The 19,915-nt window shown below is 48.3% G+C and overlaps 2 protein-coding genes across 2 annotated transcripts; both read right to left on the bottom strand.

Moving 5' to 3' along the window:
• Positions 1 to 5,561: 5,561 nt before the first annotated feature.
• Positions 5,562 to 9,674, bottom strand: LOC129334043 (fucolectin-1-like). Its single transcript, XM_054985968.1, has 4 exons — positions 9,611 to 9,674; positions 7,669 to 7,754; positions 6,396 to 6,693; positions 5,562 to 6,007 (listed from the first exon to the last, which is right to left on the bottom strand). Exons 2-4 carry the CDS (start codon positions 7,751 to 7,753, stop codon positions 5,845 to 5,847), a joined length of 546 nt encoding a protein of 181 aa, XP_054841943.1. The 5' UTR covers position 7,754; positions 9,611 to 9,674; the 3' UTR covers positions 5,562 to 5,844.
• Positions 9,675 to 15,032: 5,358 nt separating this feature from the next.
• LOC129334036 (fucolectin-like) lies at positions 15,033 to 19,151 on the bottom strand. Its single transcript, XM_054985960.1, has 4 exons — positions 19,094 to 19,151; positions 17,545 to 17,630; positions 16,262 to 16,559; positions 15,033 to 15,676 (listed from the first exon to the last, which is right to left on the bottom strand). Exons 2-4 carry the CDS (start codon positions 17,627 to 17,629, stop codon positions 15,514 to 15,516), a joined length of 546 nt encoding a protein of 181 aa, XP_054841935.1. The 5' UTR covers position 17,630; positions 19,094 to 19,151; the 3' UTR covers positions 15,033 to 15,513.
• Positions 19,152 to 19,915: the final 764 nt, after the last annotated feature.

Raw genomic sequence — 19,915 nt, 5'->3', positions numbered from 1 at the left:
CTGTTATTTGCCCCACAGAGCTAAAACTACAAGTAATTAGCACTGCTACCCCGGGGGGGGGGCAGGTTGCAGCTCTCTATTAACCCCAAGCTGGAGGGTGAGGCGAGGAGTGATTTTCCAGGCCTTGTTCTTCTTTTATAAAATGCTGAAGAGAACAATTGCTGGCCTTAATTGTATGCAGCTTGTTGTGGGTGTCAAGAATAACTTGGGTCTCCGACTGCGGTACTTGCTCTCCACCTAGATTATCCACTGGGGTCCAAGCTGAGCTTGTGTAACCCTTGCCCACTAGAGGGGGAGAGACGGCTGGGGTCTTCCTTATAAGGGAAAAAAGGCGCCATTTTCCCTGAGAGACGGGAGGGCCTGAAGCGGCTGGGGGAAGCCCTCTCTCCTCAGAAACACTCCTTTCTATGAACTCTGTGTTAATGTGATAGGTATGAGAATTTCTTATACTTATTATTGGAAGGGAGGATTGTGTTTATATTAATTGGCTGTTAGTTTGTAATTTGATTATTGTTGGGACTATTTGAAATGGATATTATATGTATAATTTCCCTGAGAGACGGGAGGGCCTGAAGCCGCAGGGAGAAGCCCTCTCTCCTCAGAAACACTCCTTACTAGTAGTATTTCAAACACTTTCTGAGGCCTACAACTCAGCCTTTAAGTTAACCCTAGCTTCGATATAACAACAACAACAACATTTGATTTATGTACCACCCTTCAGGCTGACTTAACACCCACTCAGAGCAGTTTACAAAGAATGTCATTATTATCCCCACAACAACAATCACCCTGTGAGGTGGGTGGGGCTGAGAGAGCTCCGAGAGCTGTGACTGACCCAAAGTCACCCAGCTGGCTTCAAGTGGAGGAGTGGGGAATCAAACCCAGTTCTCCAGATTAGAGTCCCACGCTCTTAACCACTACGCCGAACTGGCTCTACATCTAGCAGCAGCGGAACTGAGAGCTCAAGGTGGGAATTGCTGAAGGTTCACCTCCTCGTTTTTCAGCTTTGTCCTCTGTTCTACCCTTAGCTTAGAATAAACAGTATGAATAGAATGTAAATATCAGGCTACATTTACTTCCTCCTTGTGCAGCCGCTTAACTCTCCCCCTTGTCAGACGCTCCGGGGCTCTCAAAGAACTGTTCACCTTTGCAATCTCTGCTAAAAGGCTCGTCCAGTTTGACTTGAATTTCTCACTGAAAGCCAAGTATTGTATGGCCCGGTCAACACATAGAATCATAGAGTTGGAAGGGGCCATACAGACCATCTAGCCCAGTGCAGGATCAGCCTAAAGCATCTCTGACAAGTATTCATCCAGCCTCTTCTTGAAAACTGCCAGTGAAGGGGAGCTCACCACCTCCCTAGGCAGCTGATTCCACTTTTGAATTACTCTGACCGTGAAAACGTTTTTCCTAATAACCAGCCGGTACCTTTGTGCATGTAATTTAAGCCCATTGCTTCGGGTCCTACCCTCTGCTGCCAACTGGAACAGCTCCTTGCCCTCCTCCAAATGACAGCCTTTCAAATATTTAAAGAGAGCAATCACGTCCCCCCTCAACCTCCTCTTCTCCAAACTAAACATTCCCAAGGCCCTCAGCCTTTCCTCGTAGGGCTCAGTCTCCAGACCCCTGAACATCCTCGTTGCTGTCCTCTGCTCTCTCTCAATTTTGTCCACATCCTTTTTGAAGTGAGGCCTCCAGAACTGCACACAATACTCCAGGTGTGGCCTGACCAAGGCAGTATAGAGAGGGCCTATGAGTGACCTCCTGCGATTTTGACGCTTTGGCCCCTTTGATACTACCCATGATAGAATTAGCCTTTTTTGCCACCGCATCACACTGACTGCTCATATTTAGTTTACAGTCCACTCTTACCCCAAGATCCCTTTCACATATACTACTGCCCAGAAGTGTATCCCCCATCCAGTATTTGTGTTTCCCATTCTTGTGGCCCAGATGTAATACTGTGCACTTGTCTTTGTTGAATTGCATCCTATTCACAGCTGCCCACTTCTCCAGAGTATTCAGGTCTTGTTGAATTTTAATTCTGTCTTCTTGGGTGTTTGCTACTCCTCCCAATTTGGTATCATCAGCAAATAAAATGAGCAGCCCTTCCACTCCTTCATCCAGATCATTGATAAAAATATTGAAAAGTACCGGGCCCAAAACCGAGCCATGCAGCACCCCACTGGACACCTCCCTCCAATCTGATGAAACGCCATTGACCACCACTCTTTGGGTGCGGTCCTCTAACCAGTTCCCTATCCACCGAACTGTCCTATAGTCCAGTCCACATTCTTCCAGTTTGCCCATCAGAATGTCATGGGGGACCTTAACTTAACATCCAGCAGAAGGAAGTGGTACAACTCTGAGTGAGCAGAACCGGATGATCCACTTCCGGCTGTGGGAAGGTTAATGTACTTAATACGCGTATATTTCAAAACTCCCTGCAAACAAACAAACATGCATATCAGGGAGAATGGCTGTTGCACAGCCCTTTGCACGCTGTACAAGTTTTTCACTTACAGGGAGTTTATTTATTTATTTATTGTATTTGATTTATTTATTCATTTTATTCGATTTATACTCCACCCTCCCTGCACCAGCAGGCTCAGGTCAGATTACAACCATATACAATTAAAACACATTAAATAATTAATACCCATTAAACTCATAAAACAATTCAGATTTATGCAGTTAAAAATACATATATATATATATATATATATATATATATATATATATATATATATATATATATATATATATATATATATATATATATATATATATATACAGATTGATAACGGCAACAGCAGCCAGCCAACCAACCTTCTCCCATCACCAGAGCATCATCGTGGGGACTGTTTATTTGATGGAGGTACTGCCAGTAGGGAGGGCATATTCTGTAATCTACTGGCCAGGGGGCTTTGCCTAGCACCACCCAAATGCCTGAGCCCTGATGTAAGCTGCGTGGCAAGAAATACTAACAGTGAGTTTATGTACCAGAACGCTTTCTGAGAAGAAACCCCTGGTATGTCACCACAGCCTACTGGGAGATGAAACTTGTCTGGAGATGCACCAATAGAGGGTGGCTGTGTTGGTAGAAGTGATTATCGGAGGTTCTCCTACGATCGAGGTTTCTAGTATGGCTTTGACATCTCAAATGCCAGTCTTTCTCTCCAAAGGGGGCCTCCAGAGTCAGAAAGAAGATCATTTCTAAATGTTCTTACCAATGAAATGAATCAAATTTAATGGCCCCAAAGCTCAAGGAGACAGAGTAAAGGCAATCTTAAGAATAAATCTTTGTAATGAAGAATTACCGTTCCATGAGTGTTAAGATACAACTCGCAAACTTTAACCGTACTTTTAGTCCGCCACATAAACTAGCATCTGGAGGTTAGTCCTGGGGTTGGATAGCCCCTAGCATCACAGACTCTTCTTATGGTGGGCAGCTGTAACACTGCAGAAATACTTCACCTCTTTCCCCTGAGTCTGTTTGTGAGCACGGGCAGCCCAAGGGTGCCTTGCAGTCGAGAGTGTGTAATGGGGTGAGGAATGTCAAGGAAATGGGACAATGCCTCATCCCCCACCCCCAGAAGTCTCCCATTTGTCACTCTACAAACAATTTAACATTCAGTCCATGTTATTCATGTATAAAGGAATTGCCAAGATGGGTCTCTCCTGTCTGTCTTCGGCATCTGTGCCCTGTGTTCATCCTGGGGAAAAGACAGGGTCCTTAGCAAGTTTTGCTTGGATCTTCCTTAGGTTTTTATTCCACCCCTCTTCTAAAGAAGCTCAAGGTGATGTATGTAGCTTCTCTCCCCACCCCACCCCCCTCCTACCCTGGCCTGGCTGCCCAATTTATCCTTCTAGCAATTCTACAGAGATGGGGACTGGCACAAAGTTACCCAAGAAGGTTTCATGGCAAAACGGGCATTTAAGCAAAGATTATGCCTGTCCTGGTTTGGCACACTAACCCTTGTGTCTGTGTGTGTTGTGTGCTGTCAAGTTGCCTCTGACTTATGGCAACCCTGTGAATGAAAGACCTCCAGAACGTCCTATCATTAACAGACTTGCTCAGATCCTGCAAACGGGAGGACGTGGCTTCTTTGATTGAGTCAAGCTATCTCATTTTAGGTTTTCTTTTTTTCCTACCACCTTCCACTTTTCCTAGCATTAATTGACCTTTCCAGAAAGTCTTGTCTTCTCGTGATGTGACCAAAGTATGATAGCCTCAGTTTTGTCATTTTAGCTTCTAGGGAGAATTCAGGCTGGATTTGATCTAGGACCCACTTCTTTCTCTTTTTGGCCATCCGTGGTATCCACGAAACATTCCTCCAGCACCACATTTCAAATGAATCCATTTTCTTCCTGTCAGTTTTCTCCAACTTTCACATCTATACATAGGAATGGGGAATAAATACCATATTTTGCATTGGTCTTGGCTCCCAGAGAGACATCTTTATCTTTGAAACGCTATGATGAGATCCTTGTGTCACTTCCTCACTAATTTATGATTTTTGCCCTGAGGTTCCAAAGCCACATTCTTGACCATTAACGTAAGATGTCCAAAAGGCAACCTTGCTAGACTCAAGGTAACGTTTCAAATGCAAAACTACCAGTTTGGCTCTATTTGATTTTATATCTCATGCGCCACCAAAAACTTTTCTCCAAAATTGTAACTCTAGACTGTCAAGTAATTCCTTTATTCTCTGCCCTACAAGGGACCTTTCAATCTTGCTTGGCATTAGAGAGGTGCAAGGAAGACTGCTGGCCTTTGTAATTCCAGCCTGAGGAAGAGCTATGGTGAACTCAAAGGCTTGCATACTGTCCTGTGCCCTTGTGACTGGTTCTGGTACTGCACAGATTGCAGCTGGTTTGATAATGAATTAAAGCCCTGCTGCGCCATCCACGAGAAACCCCCATGCCCTGTCAAATCAGGACAGACCCCTGGAAACTAGCAAAATACCCATTGCGCAAACAAGAGCAAAGCGTGTATCTTGTGTTCCTTGTTTTTGTTTTGAGGAGGATCTGGAAGTGGAAGCATGGGTAGAACGTGACTTGGGCGTGGTGGATTCTGAATCAACTGCCAGTCAGCAGAACTAAGGTTGGGAGTTCTTGTCTAGCCTGGGAGTGTTCTATTCTTGGCGGCAAGCGACCGGGGTGTTCTTTCTGCTTTCCCATCTGTCCTCTTGAGCCCACCAGTTCTCATCCCGCCCCCATGCTGGAAGAGGACTATATTTTTTAACAATGGAGTGCTGGTGGTATGTTGCTACAGTACTGTAGGTCAGCAGAAAGTCCATTGATGGATAAAGATGGGTCTGGAGAGGTAAGCAGGGGAAATGGCACCTGGAAGCTATACCCTCTTCTCTGTGGGGAGACCTGCTTTGGCTCAGATATTTCTGGAAACATCAGAGCAAGGTAGTAAAAAGTCCAGCAGCACCTTTAAAACTAACCAACTTTATTGTCGCATATGCTTTTGAGAATCATAGCTCTCTTTGTCAGATGCATCTTGAAAGCTTATGCCTCAACAGAGTTGGTTAGTCTTAAAGGTGCTACTGGACTTTTTATTATTTTGCAACTACAGACTAACACAGCTAACTCCTCTAGGTCTGGTTCTGCAAACTATGAGAAACCGTGGAAGGCAACACAAGGAACATGAATAGAAGATGGCATTGTGTAGATATTTCTTTTGAGGGCTGCGGCAGAACAAATCCTCCATATAGAAACAGTCCTGGTTAGCAGCCACAGAAATCCAAAGACGTTTGCTCAGAGAGAGAGAGGATCCATGAAGATGATTGAAGAGCCATCATTAGATCCCGTACACAAAACGCAGTGCTGTTATCAAAAACATTGGCGTGGTGGATTGGTGCCGTGGACCTCCACTTCACCTAGAGACAAGATGGTTTCCCGGTCAGGGATGGCGATGGTTATGTAACGGCCCAGGGCTCCATTGCACAGAATGGTACTGAGGGATCCGTCCTGGAGGTCTGTAATGGTGCCACAGCTGTAGGGGGACAAAAAGGGTCAGCCGTGCAGTGGCATGAATTCGGAATGAATCAGTCTTCAGGAATGGGGGACTGTAAAGCTAGAAATTTCTCCTGATGTAGCCCCTGTGACTAGGAGTTGTTTCTTGTGTAGCTGTTCATCAATGTGCTAGAACTTCTCATTGGATGCTCTGTCGGTTGACACACAGACACCTGGTCTGGAATGGATCGAGACACCTATCACTCACTGACACATCCCCTGTTCACAGCACCTAATGTGGACTAGAACCTCCTTTCCTCTTAAAAGTATGCCTTGAAAGGACATTAGAAGACTTCCAAATTATGTATCTGAGCTAAAATTGTTGTGGGAAGGGGTAGGGGAGTAAATGAGAAATATGTGCGACTTACATGAAGCTGCTTTTGCTAAAGTCACCCATGTGATCTCCCACATGGATCGTGGCCCCCTGGGTTCTGTCTCCGCAGCAGTCTTGCCGGATTTTCACCACCACGAGGGAGATGGCGTATTCTCTGCCCAAGTCCACTGACCACCACGGATTGATCTCATGATTGGTGTGAGTGCAGGAGTGGGCTATCCACCGCCCGTCACAGTTCCCATCCACTGCATAGCCTGATATCCCAGCGATCCCATCAACATGTGTGTATGTGGAGGATTGTGAGGTTGGCCGCCCTCTGGCCAAGTTGGGACCTAGAGTCGGAGCATGAGAAAAGGAGGGGAGCGAAGTGGTCAGGGTCCATTGCTTTTGCTAGGCAAGAACGGGGGACACCTGTGCCTTTAGGTGAACCTGCAAAGCAACAGAGACACCCCCTTTCGAAGGAGCTTGACCCTTGAAATCTTGGTGGTCTTTAAGGTGCTACTGGGCTTGATTCTTGCTCTTCCACTGCAAACCAACATAACGACCCATCTGAAACTTTGCTAGGCAAGAACGGGGGGGCCTGTACCTTTGGGGGCTATGCAAAACAGCAGAGGCACTCCCTTTCTGGGGAGTCACGGGGCGAGGGGAGGGTTAGAGCATGGAAGAGGGCATGAGAGGCCAACCTGAGTGGTGGGCCAGTCTCCTTCCTGCATCACTGGGGGGAACACACAAGAGCCCGTAAGCTCAGCCTTTGCAAAGCAGGAGGGGCTGAGGACAGGAATGGGGAAGAATGGAGGGGCAGAAACCTCGAGGAAAACACAGGCAGACACTTCTCAAGGGGCAACGTATCACAATGTGCATCTGACCACTTGGGAAGCTGGTCATCTCCCTACCAACCTATATGCTTTACCCCCTTCGGTACCTGGTCAGAAATTAGGGGAGCCGTGTGGGGTGGGGGTTCGGGATCTCCCAGGGGTTAACTTCCAGTGCTTGGTGGTGATCATGACAGAACATGTCATGTCCCTTTTGCCTTGCTGTTGGGGCTTTAATAGCTCTGGTGGGGCACGGGATGGGGCAGACGGCCAGAGCTTGTCAGTTCTCAGGTTGGGCCTTGGGCCACTCGAACTTTCTGCAGGTGATTGTGGAGAAAATGGGGTATTCATCCTCAGGAGTTCCCTTTGTGACAACAGCAGTGAGCAGCGCAGCTCAGAACACCAATTCAGAGGAGGGAGAAGCGTTCGAGCGCAGGGGCCCCTTTGGATGGCCGGAGCCCAGCCCTCATCCCCGCCCCTTGTCCCGTTGCTTACCTCCATATGCTTGCGTGCAGCTCTGAGCCTCCCCATGCCCTGCCAGCAGCCCCAGGGCCAAGATCCAGGACCAGGTGACCAGCATCCTGCAAGGAGGCAGCAGGGGAGGCAAGGGATGGCGTCAGGCACTGGGCCGAGGCTGGGCACTGTGCTGGAGTGTGCCCCCTCCTCCCTCCATAGAGATGGATCCCAAACGACTTGTTTTCATAAGCCCCCAACTCACTGTGCCTTTCAGACGCGGGAGCCTGGGCGGACTGCAGTGTGCTTAGCCCTTAAAACTCGATGCTGGCTAGACCTTTTGGATCCCAGTTGGGGAGGAGTAAACATATTTCCGTTTGCCAGGGCAGCCGCACTCAGACACGCAGCTTCCATCAACCCAAGAAGTTCTCAATCTAGCTCTGCTGGCATGAAGGGGCGGAGGAAGGGGAGCAGGCAAGCTGGCAGCAAGCTGTGTTCCTGCCCAGACTCACAGCTGCCTGAATGCAGCCACTGAGGCAGATCAACCGCTTGGAGTCCCGGGGTCCGGCTCCCCTTCGCAGCTTGAAGAGAAACCTGGCAGTGCTCCCTTAGGAAAGATGGTCTGTGGTACTCAAGAGTCATGTGGAGGAAGATGGCGTCAGAGTCCAGAGCTGACCATGTCTCCAAAGCGGCCTGTTCTCTAGTGAGTTAGATACAAACAGCTTTCCCGCCACTTCTTCCTTTATTCCCCTCCTCCCCGCAGCCCCATCCCATGTAAGGTTTGTCCAGCTGAGTGCCACAGCACAAGGAAGGAGTCTGTGACCCCGAAACGAGCCAGGCTGACTGTGTTGGCAGAGGTCTCCGAAGGAAGAGGGCCATAGGAGGTTAAAGATGTCTATCCAGTTGGGAAAGGAATCCAGGATTTTGGCTGCAGGGAGGCAGATTTAAGGAACTCTTAAGCCAGACTTCTGGCATGTCTGTGCTACCAATGAAAATTGGGTTTGCTCTTGTTAAACTGCTGTGACTCCCAGGTGAGGTAGTAGAGTTTTCCAGAGGGCTGGAGGCCCACAATAGGTTCCTTCACGAAACCACAATTCATGGGATGCTTTGGACAAAACCTGGATACTCACCTTGATTTGAGCTGGTGCAGTGTAACTGCACCCACTTGTGGTTGCAGGACCTTCTTTGTGGCAAGTTGTCTTGGCGAGGGTTGGGGTCAGGAGGTTTTCTCGGCTTTACATAGAACACGAGACCCAGCCCCTCCTCGCTTGGCTCCCCCGGCCTGCAGCTCGCTGCACTCACAATATTATTTTATAGGAGCTCTGCCACTGCACACTCTGTCAACTAACCCCAAAGGTTTGGCCAGCTTGGTCATTGTACATTTCAGTACAATTTGACTATTCTGTAAAAGACAGTAATCAGGACATCAGGATGGAAACAGCCGGCTTCATCTATTTATGCACTGCATTTATACTCCACCTTTCTGCCCAGGAGGGACCCAAGGTGGCTTGCATAATTCTCTTCTCCTCCATTTCATCCCGGCAACAACCCTGCGAGGTAGGTTAAGCTGCCTTCTGTGTAGCTGTGGCCAAGGCTTTCCTTCAGCTTCCAGGGAGGCTGATCTCAGCTGACATCTCTGAAAACAGTGTTTTGAAGGGTTTCAGTGGTTGCCAGAACAGCTGTTGACTAAGGAAGCACACAGCTATAGAGAAAGGAGTTGGGGCTGTGCAAACCCCCTTTGTTTGGTGAAGTTGGGGCTTTATTTTCTGATGAGTTATGCCTGGCATAGGCAGCCAGGCACACCCATCCTCTTATTATTGTAGACACCATGCCCACCATCTGACGAAGAGAGCTGCGGTTCTCGAAAGCTTATGCTACAATAAAGTTGGTTAGTCTTAAAGGTGCTACTGGACTCTGCTATTTTGCTACTGCAGACTAACACGGCTAACTCTGGATCCGTGCCCACCATGTTCCTCAAACTCACCTTGATTTGACTGCCAGTTCTCTTTCTTGGCAAACTGGCAGTCTCTGCTTGGCGTGAAGCCCCGTGCTGCCAGCTGACTCTTGGGTCTCCTTCCAGCAGTCCTGGTTTTATCCTCTTCCCAGTGGGCAGGTCCTGCCAGGCTCAGAAAAGCCAGCCAATCACAGCCACGTTCGCAGCTCAAGACCCAATCAAGATCAAGTGGCTGCCTTCTCATATGGCTTCTTTTATGGACCTGGTCCATGCCCATGGGTGGGTCTGTTTGCACAAAGCCTCTTGAGGAAGGACCCTCCCATTCTCCATCTGAATGCTGCTTCTGTGTGTATGTGTAGGAGCTTCCCATATTCTTCACAACCTACCTGTAAGAGAAGAAAAGGGAAAGCAGCTTTACACTAAAGCATTTTTGGGACAATTAATTTTGAACTTATCTCTCTCCTGAGACTCGTGGAAGGAGGGCAATGCAGGGGAGCCCCTCAGGAGCTTCAATTTGTTATTCCACCTGAAAGAGAAGAAAAAAGAAAGCACCTTTATACAAGAAAGGACAGTTTCTTTCGATTCTTTCACTGGAGGATTCATTTTTTCTTTCAAAAATTAATAGATCACTTGTGATATAGATTGTTGGAAATATTGACTGTATTTCATGTTGTTACATTTGTTGTATTTAATTTTGATTGTAAATATGAAGATTACTGATTAGAAAAAACTATATCTTGTTTTGGTTCTATGCCTAGTACTGGTGCTTTTAAGTGACTTGATTTTCATTCCTGGGACCTTGTTTCTTTTCTACTGTTTCCTTCCCAAGGAATACCTCTTGTTTGTTTGTTTCTGTGTGTATGTGTGCATGCGTGTGTATGACACCACAGCTTCTTAGTGAATGCCCAATAGTTTGAAAAAGAGCCTCAACTCTCCTGACCTTTCACAAACAATGCAAAACTAAATTATTCAAAGGGGCTTTTTACACAGATAGGAGGGCTGTATTGTAGGGCGATGATCTCAAAGAGGTGCTTCACTAACGAGTTATGGACCATAGACTTCCCCACTATGTTGCCATACATACGCTCTGTTGCTTTAAGTATGTGCTCCTATGTACTACCTATTACTTTAAGTAGGACCCTACTGGGTAGTTCTATGTTGTCTAATTGCTTATGCTCGGTTTCAGCATTTTTGCTAATGCTACGTCTTTGTAAACTTGCTTTTATTTATCCTAAGGCGTTGTTTATTGAAATGTCCTTGATACTGACTGTGCTAATCTCACTCTATGTAATCCGCCTTGAGTCTTTTTAGTGCAAAAGGTGGACTATAAATAACACAAATAAATTAAAAAATGAATGAATGAATGAATGAATGAATGAATGAATCAATGAATCAATCAATCAATCAATCAATCAATCAATCAATCAATCAATCAATGAAAATGTGCATTGATTCTGGCCAGGTACCACCCAGGTACTTTCAGAAAAGGAAAAGGCATTATAGATCACATTGAAAATCTGAGATGGCTAATGGAGCATTCCAAAGAACTTCAGAAGAAAATCAGCCTGTGTTTCATAGATTACAAAAAAGTTTTCAGCTGTGTGAATCATGAAAACATATGGACAGTTTTAAAAGAAATGGGTGTGCCGCAACGTCTGATTGTGTTGATACGCAACCTGTGCTTGGGACGAGAGGCTACGGTTCGGACAAAACTCTGGGAAACAGAAATAATTGGCAAAGGTGCTCTTGCTGCTGGGCCCAGGCAGGTTCCCGTCACTTCCTGGAATGTCCAACACCAGAACGAGACAAAAGAATTCAGAAAAAAGTGGCTCATTCAGTCTCTAGCCCTGATCCCCCAACTGGAAGCTGCAGGCCTGCCTCTAAGACCCAGTGCCAGCTGCTCTGCCTTGGCACCAACAGACCCACAGAGTGCTGCTGACACTCACCAGGAATGATGGAGGTGCCAGGAAAGGCACGTGGGGCGCTGCCCCCTCACATGCTAGGGTCCTTCAGACTTCCCTCCTTCGGGGGCAGGCAGAGAGGCCGGGGCTTCCCAAAGCACAAAGACATCTCGGCTGGCTTTATTCAGAGGGTGCTGCTGTGGAGGAGACGGTGCACCCCTTTCTGAGTCTCTGGCATCAGTTCAGAATACATAAGACCGCCTTCAGGTTACACGTGACAATGACATCTGTAAACTTGCGGGAAGCAACAATCAACTCAAGGTCTGGCAAATACACTTGATGTGCTTGCACAGAGTTTTTTCCAAGGAATGTACACAGCTCATATTGATCCAAGCTCCTTTTGTTTGCACCGTAGTTCAAAAGGTGAGAGAGACGTTTCCCCTTCTCCTTTAGCATTTCCCAGGGAAATGTCTCCATTCTTCAACTTGTTTCAATACCTCTGCCAGGCGGTATTGCAAGCGCAGAACTCTTTCCAGCAATGGAAGTCCTCATGGTGGAAGGAAAAATTACTTTATTCTAGTGACACAAAACTGTCTCCAAAGTAGATGTGGTTCCTTAGAACAAAGAACGTGGCCTCTGGGGAGCATTTCCACAGCGATGGTTCAGTACGCACCAAAACTGCCTGGAAGTTCTCTCCCGCAGGTCCCTTCGCCATGAGCAAGAAGGGCAGGATTCAGAAGGTGATGGTATTGTTTCATGAGGCTGCTGTGGAAAAGGAGAGGGACGGTGGGTCACTGGAGGAGCCTCTGCTCTGCCTGAAGACGCTCCCTTTTCCATCCCAGGCACCTCCAGGTTAAAGGCTCAGGAGATAGGTGATGTGAGAGCCTCGCTACAAGTGACATCTTTCACGCGAACGGCACTTGATCATTTTCGCAAGTCTTTCTGGGTACTGAAGTCCCTCTCCCCCACCCCTTTTCCTTCTGTTCCTTCCCCTCTCCGTTAGCACGGCTGCCTGAAGAGACGGAGAAAGCCTACGAGAGCAGCAGCTTTTGCAAATCGTCTTGCGGGGGGGGTGGGGAATGCTCTAGAGAAAGCTGACATGTGAAGTCCTCCCCTCTCTGTTAGAACTGTTAGGATCGCTGCCTTAAAAGTCAGAGAAAACCTGCGTTTGCAAATCGTTTCTCTAGTCACAAGCCTGCTCTCAATGATCTTTGGGGGCGGGCAGCTGCAATTTTGCTAATCGTCTTGCTCGGGGGGGGGGGGGAGCTTTCTCTAGAGTATTTCCCCCCCCTCCCCGAGCAAGACTTTTATAAATGCAAGTGTCACAAGGTGGGACCACACTGTCATAGACATGAACTCAAATTAGATAAATGTATTTATTTGATATTGCCCTGGAATAAAACAGGTTACACTTCCCCAGTGGGGCAAATCAGCTAGAGAGTGCTTGACGCTTCCCTCCTCGTGTTGTGTCCCCAGCCTGGATCAGGGCCTTCTGGGCCTGTGTGAGCCTGTACTGGAAAAAGGGTTTGGGGCCTAGGAGCTAGGCCTGAGTAATAGACTGCAGATACATAGACCAGACTAACAGATAACTGAGCTGCACCTAGGTTTGTTTAATTTGCATGTCTAGCAAAGGCCCATGAGGCATGTATATAAAAAAAGAGGTCACCATGACTAAGAGGAGTGGTGCTATACAGGACTAGGCTAGCTGGAAATACTAAAAGGGAGAGGAGCTGTTGCCGCTGCTGTTTGGAAGGCAAAGCTTGTTTCCACACTTTGGAGCTAAGATCATCACAGAGCTGAAACTACTGGCTGGAAGAGCTGAACTCTTCTTCTCTCTGGAAGAACTGCAGTAGCTGAGAAGAGCTGAAGAAGCAAGAGCAGGAATTGCTGGCAGCTGAACTCATTGACTGCCTGAGACCAGCACCCTAGCACAGAGCTGCCCCACTTCATCTTGCTCCTAGGGCAGCAAGCAAGCCCTAGGATTCAGACAGCAGCTTCACAAGAAGAGTCCTGCTGTGGCAAGGCCTGCTAGATATTTGGGACGCTGTTCCAGGCAAAGCCTCTGGCCAAATCTACAGAACTGTCTGCACCTGGTCCTTGGGACTCTGGGGGTTACACCTGCTTTTAAAAGAAGGAAACAGCACCAGGAGCCGCTCTGGCAGATCATGCAGCATCAGTGGAGTTCCGGGTCAGGTGCAAGGTTTTGGTTTTGACCTTCAAAGCCCTGAGCAGACTGGGAGCAATATAGCTGTGGGCCCGTCTCTCACCCTATATTCCCCGGAGTTTGCTCCAATCAGCAGAGAAACAGCTGCTGGTGATCGCTGGCCCCAAGGAGGTACGCCTTGCCTCAACCAGGGCCGGGGCTTTTTCAGTTCTGGCACCTACCTGAGGGAACTCTGTCTGTGGAGGCCTGGTCTCAACAAGACCCGTTAGCATTTCGCCAGACCAGATGTTCTGCCAGGCTTATGGGGACTGAGGCAGGTGAAACATCCAACCAGCCCCTCCCAGTGGGAACCTGTGCCCCCACCCTGCAATGCGGGCTGTCTTAGTGTATGCTTTTCATGCTGTATTTATATGATTGCTACCAGTCTTTTGTATCTGTATTCATTATATGTATTTATATGCTGTTAATCCACTCTGAGCCCACTGTAAAATAAATAACTCCTGATTAACTCCGCTGTCTGTTTTCTCCCTATGAAGACTCACTACGAGGACCGACAGATGAGGTTGAGGGTCTCCAAAGAAGAGTGATAATCTTTGTGCCTATCAGATGTTTAGAGGCATCTTGCCAGCTTGTAATTAAGGTTGCCAAATGTGGGTTGGCAAATTCCTGGATATTTAGGGGGGGCTGGGAAGGTCAGGGTTTGGGGTGAGGAGGAACCTCAATGAGGTATAATGCCATGGAGCCCCCCCCCCTCCAAACAGATCTCTTGGGGAACTGATGATATCTGTAGTCTGGAGAACAGGTATTTTTCCAGGTGATCTCCAGGCTCCACCTGGAGGTTGGCAGCCCTAATTGTAATATAAGGGGTTTTTTTTAAAAAAAAAAAACTCTGACATAAAAAAAATTCCAGATATTCTCTTGGGCCTCGCTTAACCGTTTAATAGAGAAGCCATTTAATGCCGAAAGAGACTTCCTCTTCCATGGACAACTCTAAAGTTGTGCTGTTTTTCAGACAATCAAGAAAGCTCTCGTCAAAAGCAACAGATATAAGCAATTCCCAGTGTCCTCTGCTCCCTTGCAAGTGATTATCAACACTGGCTGATTCCGCACACGTTGGATAACGCACTTTCAGTGCACTTTATCAATCATTTGAGGTGGATTTTTTGTTCCACACACAAAAAAATCTGTTCCAAATGATCTATAAAGAGGATTGGAAGTGAATTATCCGTGTGCGGAATCCCTACTGTTCAACATGAGCTACAATATAGCATAGATCCTATATATTGCAAGATGATGTTGCAAGACTTCTGTTCACCTTCCAGGAAGTGAAGTAAAAGGAATTTACTTGGACAAGTATAGCATAAAGAGACGCATGTAGCATAACCAGGCACGGGGGTGATATAATTGGAACGCCTGAAGTCAGTAATTTCATTGGAGTCTCAAGGAAACAATTACAGGGAATTCCAAGTAAATGTAGCATGGCTACCAACTTTATTGTAGCATTAGCTTTTGAGAATCATAGCTTTCTTTGTCAGAAGCATCTTGAAAGCTTATGCCTCAACAGAGTTGGTCAGTCTTAAAGGTGCTACTGGACTTTTTACTATTTTGCAACTACAGACTAACATGGCTAACTCCTCTAGGTCTGGTTCTGCAAACTATGAGAAACCGTGGAAGGCGACACAACATGAATAGAAGATGGCATCGTGTAGATATTTCTTTTGAGGGCTGTGGCAGAACAAATCCTCCATATGGAAACAGTCCTGGCTAGAAGCCACAGAAATCCAAAGAAGCTTGCCCAGAGAGAGAGGATCCATGAAGATGATTGAAGAGCCATCATTAGATCCCGTACACAAAATGCAGTGCTGTTCTCAGTTCCACTGGCGTGGTCTATGGGTGCCGTGGACCTCCACTTCACCTAGAGACAGGAAGGTTACCCGGCGAGGGATGGCAATGGTTATATAGCGGCCCAGGGCTCCATTGCACAGAATGGTACTGAGGGATCCATCCCGGAGGTCTGTAATGGTGCCACAGCTGTAGGGGGACAAAAAGGGTCAGCCGTGCAGTGGCATGAATTCGGAATGAATGAGAGCCAAACTACAAGTGACGTCTTACACAGGTTGGACACTAGTCGGCTTCCCTCAAGTTTTGATGGGAAATGTAGGCATCCTGGTCTTGCAGCTGTAAAGAGCCAAGCTGTAAAACCAGGGTGCCTACATTTCCCATCAAAACTTGAGGGAAGCCAACTAGTGTCCAACCTGTGTAAGACGTCACTTGTAGTTTGGCTCTCAGTCTTCAGGAATGGGGGACTGTAAAGCTAGAAATTTCTCCTGATGTAGCCCCTGTGACTAGGAGTTGTTTCTTGTGTAGCTAGAAAATCTCATAGGATGCTTTGTTGACACACACACCTGGTCTGGAATGGATCGAGACACCTATCACTCACTGACACATCCCCCGTTCACAGCACCTAATGTAGAATAGAATCCCCATTCCTCTTAAAAGTATGCCTTGAAATGTTGGGTAAAGTCCACCATTTTAGAAGATTTCCAAATTACGTATCTGAGCTAAAATTGATATGGGAAGGGGTAGAGGAGCAAATGAGAAATAAGTGTGACTTACATGAAGCTGCTTTTGCTAAAGTCACCCATGTGGCTTCCCACGTGGATCGTGGCCCCCTGGATTCTTTCTCCACAGCAGTCCTGCCGGTTTTTCACCACCACGAGGGAGATGGCGTATTCTCTGCCCAAGTCCACTGACCACCACGGATTGATCTCATGATTGGTGTGAGTGCAGGAGTGAGCTGTGAACTTCCCATCACACTTCCCGTCCACAGCGTAGCCTGATATCCCAGAAATCCCATAAACGTGTGTGTATGTGGAGGACTGTGAGGTTGGCCGCCCTCTGGCCAAGTTGGGACCTAGAGTTGGAGCACGAGAAAAGGAGGGAGAGGGAAGTGGTCAGGGTCCATTGCTTTTGCTAGACAAGAACAGGGGACACCTGTGCCTTTGGGGGAACATGCAAAGCAACAGAGCTACCCCCTTTCGAAGGAGCTTGACCCTTGAAATCTTGGTGGTCTTTAAGGTGCTACTGGACTTGATTCTTGCTCTTCTACTGCAGATCAACATGACTACCCACCTGAAACTTTGCTAGACAAGAACGGGGGAGGGGGGCCTGCATCTTTGGAGGCTATGCAGAGCAGGAGAGGTACTCTTTTTCTGGGGAGTCACGGGGCGAGGGGAGAGTTGGAGCATGGAAGAGGGCATGAGAGGCCAACCTGAGTGGTGGGCCAGTCTCCTTCCTGCATCACTGGGGGGAACACACAAGAGCCCGTAAGCTCAGCCTTTGCAAAGCAGGAGGGTCTGGGGAGGGGAATGGGGAAGAATGGAGGGGCAGAAACCTTGAGGAAAACACAGGCAGCCACTTCTCAAGGGGCAACGTATCACAATGTGCATCTGACCATTTGGGAAGCTGGTCATCTCCCTTACCACCCTATATGCTTTACCCCCTTCGGTACCTGGTCAGAAATTAGGGGAGCCGTGTGGGGTGGGGGTTCGGGATCTCCCAGGGGTTAACTTCCAGTGCTTGGTGGTGATCATGACAGAACATGTCATGTCCCTTTTGCCTTGCTGTTGGGGCTTTAATAGCTCTGGTGGGGCACGGGATGGGGCAGACGGCCAGAGCCTGTCAGTTCTCAGGTTGGGCCTCGGGCCACTCGAACTTTCTCCAGGCGATTGTGGAGAAAATGGGGCATTCAGCCTCAGGAGTTCCCTTTGTGACAACAGCAATGAGCAGCACAGCTCAGAACACCAATTCAGAGGAGGGAGAAGCGTTCCAGCGCAGGGGCCCCTTTGGATGGCCGGAGCCCAGCCCTCATCCCCCCCCTCACTTGCCCCGTTGCTTACCTCCATATGCTTGCGTGCAGCTCTGAGCCTCCCCATGCCCTGCCAGCAGCCCCAGGGCCAAGATCCAGGACCAGGTGACCAGCATCCTGCAAGGAGGCAGCAGGGGAGGCAAGGGATGGCGTCAGGCACTGGGCTGAGGCTGGGCACTGTGCTGGCGTGTGCCCCCTGCTGCTCCCTCCTCCCTCCGTAGAGATGCATCCCAAAGGACTTGTTTTCATAAGCCCCCAACTCACTGTGCCTTTCAGACGCGGGAGCCTTGGAGGACTGCAGTGTGCTTAGCCCTTAAAACTCGATGCTGGCTAGACCTTTTGGATCCCAGTTGGGGAGGAGTAAACATATTTCCGTTTGCCAGGGCAGCCGCACTCAGACACGCAGCTTCCATCAACCCAAGAAGTTCTCAATCCAGCTCTGCTGGCGTGAAGGGGCAGAGGAAGGGGAGCAGGCAAGCTGGCAGCAAGCTGTGTTCCTGCCCAGACTCACAGCTGCCTGAATGCAGCCACTGAGGCAGATCAACCGCTTGGAGTCCCGGGGTCCGGCTCCCCTTCGCAGCTTGAAGAGAAACCTGGCAGTGCTCCCTTAGGAAAGATGGTCTGTGGTACTCAAGAGTCACGTGGAGGAAGATGGCGTCAGAGCCCAGAGCTGACCATGTCTCCAAAGCGGCCTGTTCTTTCTCTACAAACAGCTTTCCCACTACTTCTTCCTTTATTCCCCTCCTCCCCACAGCCCCATCCCATGTAAGGTTTGTCTAGCTGAGTGCCACAGCACAAGGAAGGAGTCTGTGACCCCGAAACGAGCCAGGCTGACTGTGTTGGCAGAGGTCTCCGAAGGAAGAGGGCCAAAGGAGGTTAAAGATGTCTATCCAGTTGGGAAAGGAATCCAGGATTTTGGCTGCAGGGAGGCAGATTTAAGGAACTCTTAAGCCAGACTTCTGGCATGTCTGTGCTACCAATGAAAATTGGGTTTGCTCTTGTTAAACTGCTGTGACTCCCAGGTGAGGAAGTAGAGTTTTCCAGAGGGCCAAGGCTTTGCTTCAGCTTGCAGGGAGACTGATGCCTCTGAAAGCAGTGTTTTGAAGGGTTTCAGTGGCTGCCAGGACAGCTGTTGACTAAGGAAGCACACAGCTATAGAGAAAGGAGTGGGGACTGGGCAAACCCCCTTTGTTTGGTGAAGGAGGTGCTACTCTCCCCCTTCCTGGCTTCTGATGAATAAATCTTGGCCTCCACTGCAAATGGCACAGGGATGTCCTGGAGATGCTCTGGGCCGGGATGTTCCCACTCCCTTCGGTCATCCTAAAGGTGGCGGCCACTTTGGGGAACACCTGGCTTTATTTTCTGATGAGTTATGCCTGGCATAGGCAGCCAGGCACACCCATCCTCTTATTATTGTAGACACCATGCCCACCTTCTGACGAAGAGAGCTGCGGTTCTCGAAAGCTTATGCTACAATAAAGTTGATTAGTCTTAAAGGTGCTACTGGACTCTGCTGTTTTGCTACTGCAGACTAACACGGCTAACTCTGGATCCGTGCCCACCATGTTCCTCAAACTCACCTTGATTTGACTGTCAGTTCTCTTTCTTGGCAAACTGGCAGTCTCTGCTTGGCGTGAAGCCCCGTGCTGCCAGCTGACTCTTGGGTCTCCTTCCAGCAGTCCTGGTTTTATTCTCTTTCCAGTGGGCAGGTCCTGCCAGGCTCAGAAAAGCCAGCCAATCACAGCCACGTTCGTAGCTCAAGACCCAATCAAGATCAAGTGGCTGCCTTCCCATCCAGCTTCCTTTATGGACCTGGTCCATGCCCATGGGTGGGTCTGTTTGCACAAAGCCTCTTGAGGAAGGACCCTCCCATTCTCCATCTGGCTGCTGCTTCCGTGTATGTGTGCATGCGTGTGTATGACACCACAGCTTCTTAGTGAATGCCCAATAGTTTGAAAAAGAGCCTTGACTCTCCTGAGCTTTCACAAACAATGCAAAACTAAATTATTCAAAGGGGCTTTTTACACAGATAGGAGGGCTGTATTGTAGGGCGATGATCTCAAAGAGGTGCTTCACTAACGAGTTATGGACCATAGACTCCCCCACTATGTTGCCATACATACGCTCTGTTGCTTTAAGTACATGCTCCTATGTACTACCTATTACTTTAAGTAGGACCCTACTGGGTAGTTCTATGTTGTCTAATTGCTTATGCTCAATGGTTGTTGTGTGTGACACTGAGAGATCTCTGTCTTTTGGTGCTACACCTCTGAAGATGCCAGCCACAGCTGCTCGCGAAACGTCAGGAACTACAATGCCAAGACCACGGCAATACAGCCCGGAAAACCCACAACAACCATCGTTCTCCGGCCGTGAAAGCCTTCGACAATACATTGCTTATG

The sequence above is a fragment of the Eublepharis macularius genome, chromosome 7 (genome assembly GCF_028583425.1).
Source record: "Eublepharis macularius isolate TG4126 chromosome 7, MPM_Emac_v1.0, whole genome shotgun sequence".
Classification (NCBI taxonomy): Eukaryota; Metazoa; Chordata; class Lepidosauria; order Squamata; family Eublepharidae; genus Eublepharis; species Eublepharis macularius.
The sequence above is the reverse complement of the archived record's forward strand: the minus strand, read 5'-3'. Positions and strand labels throughout refer to the sequence as shown.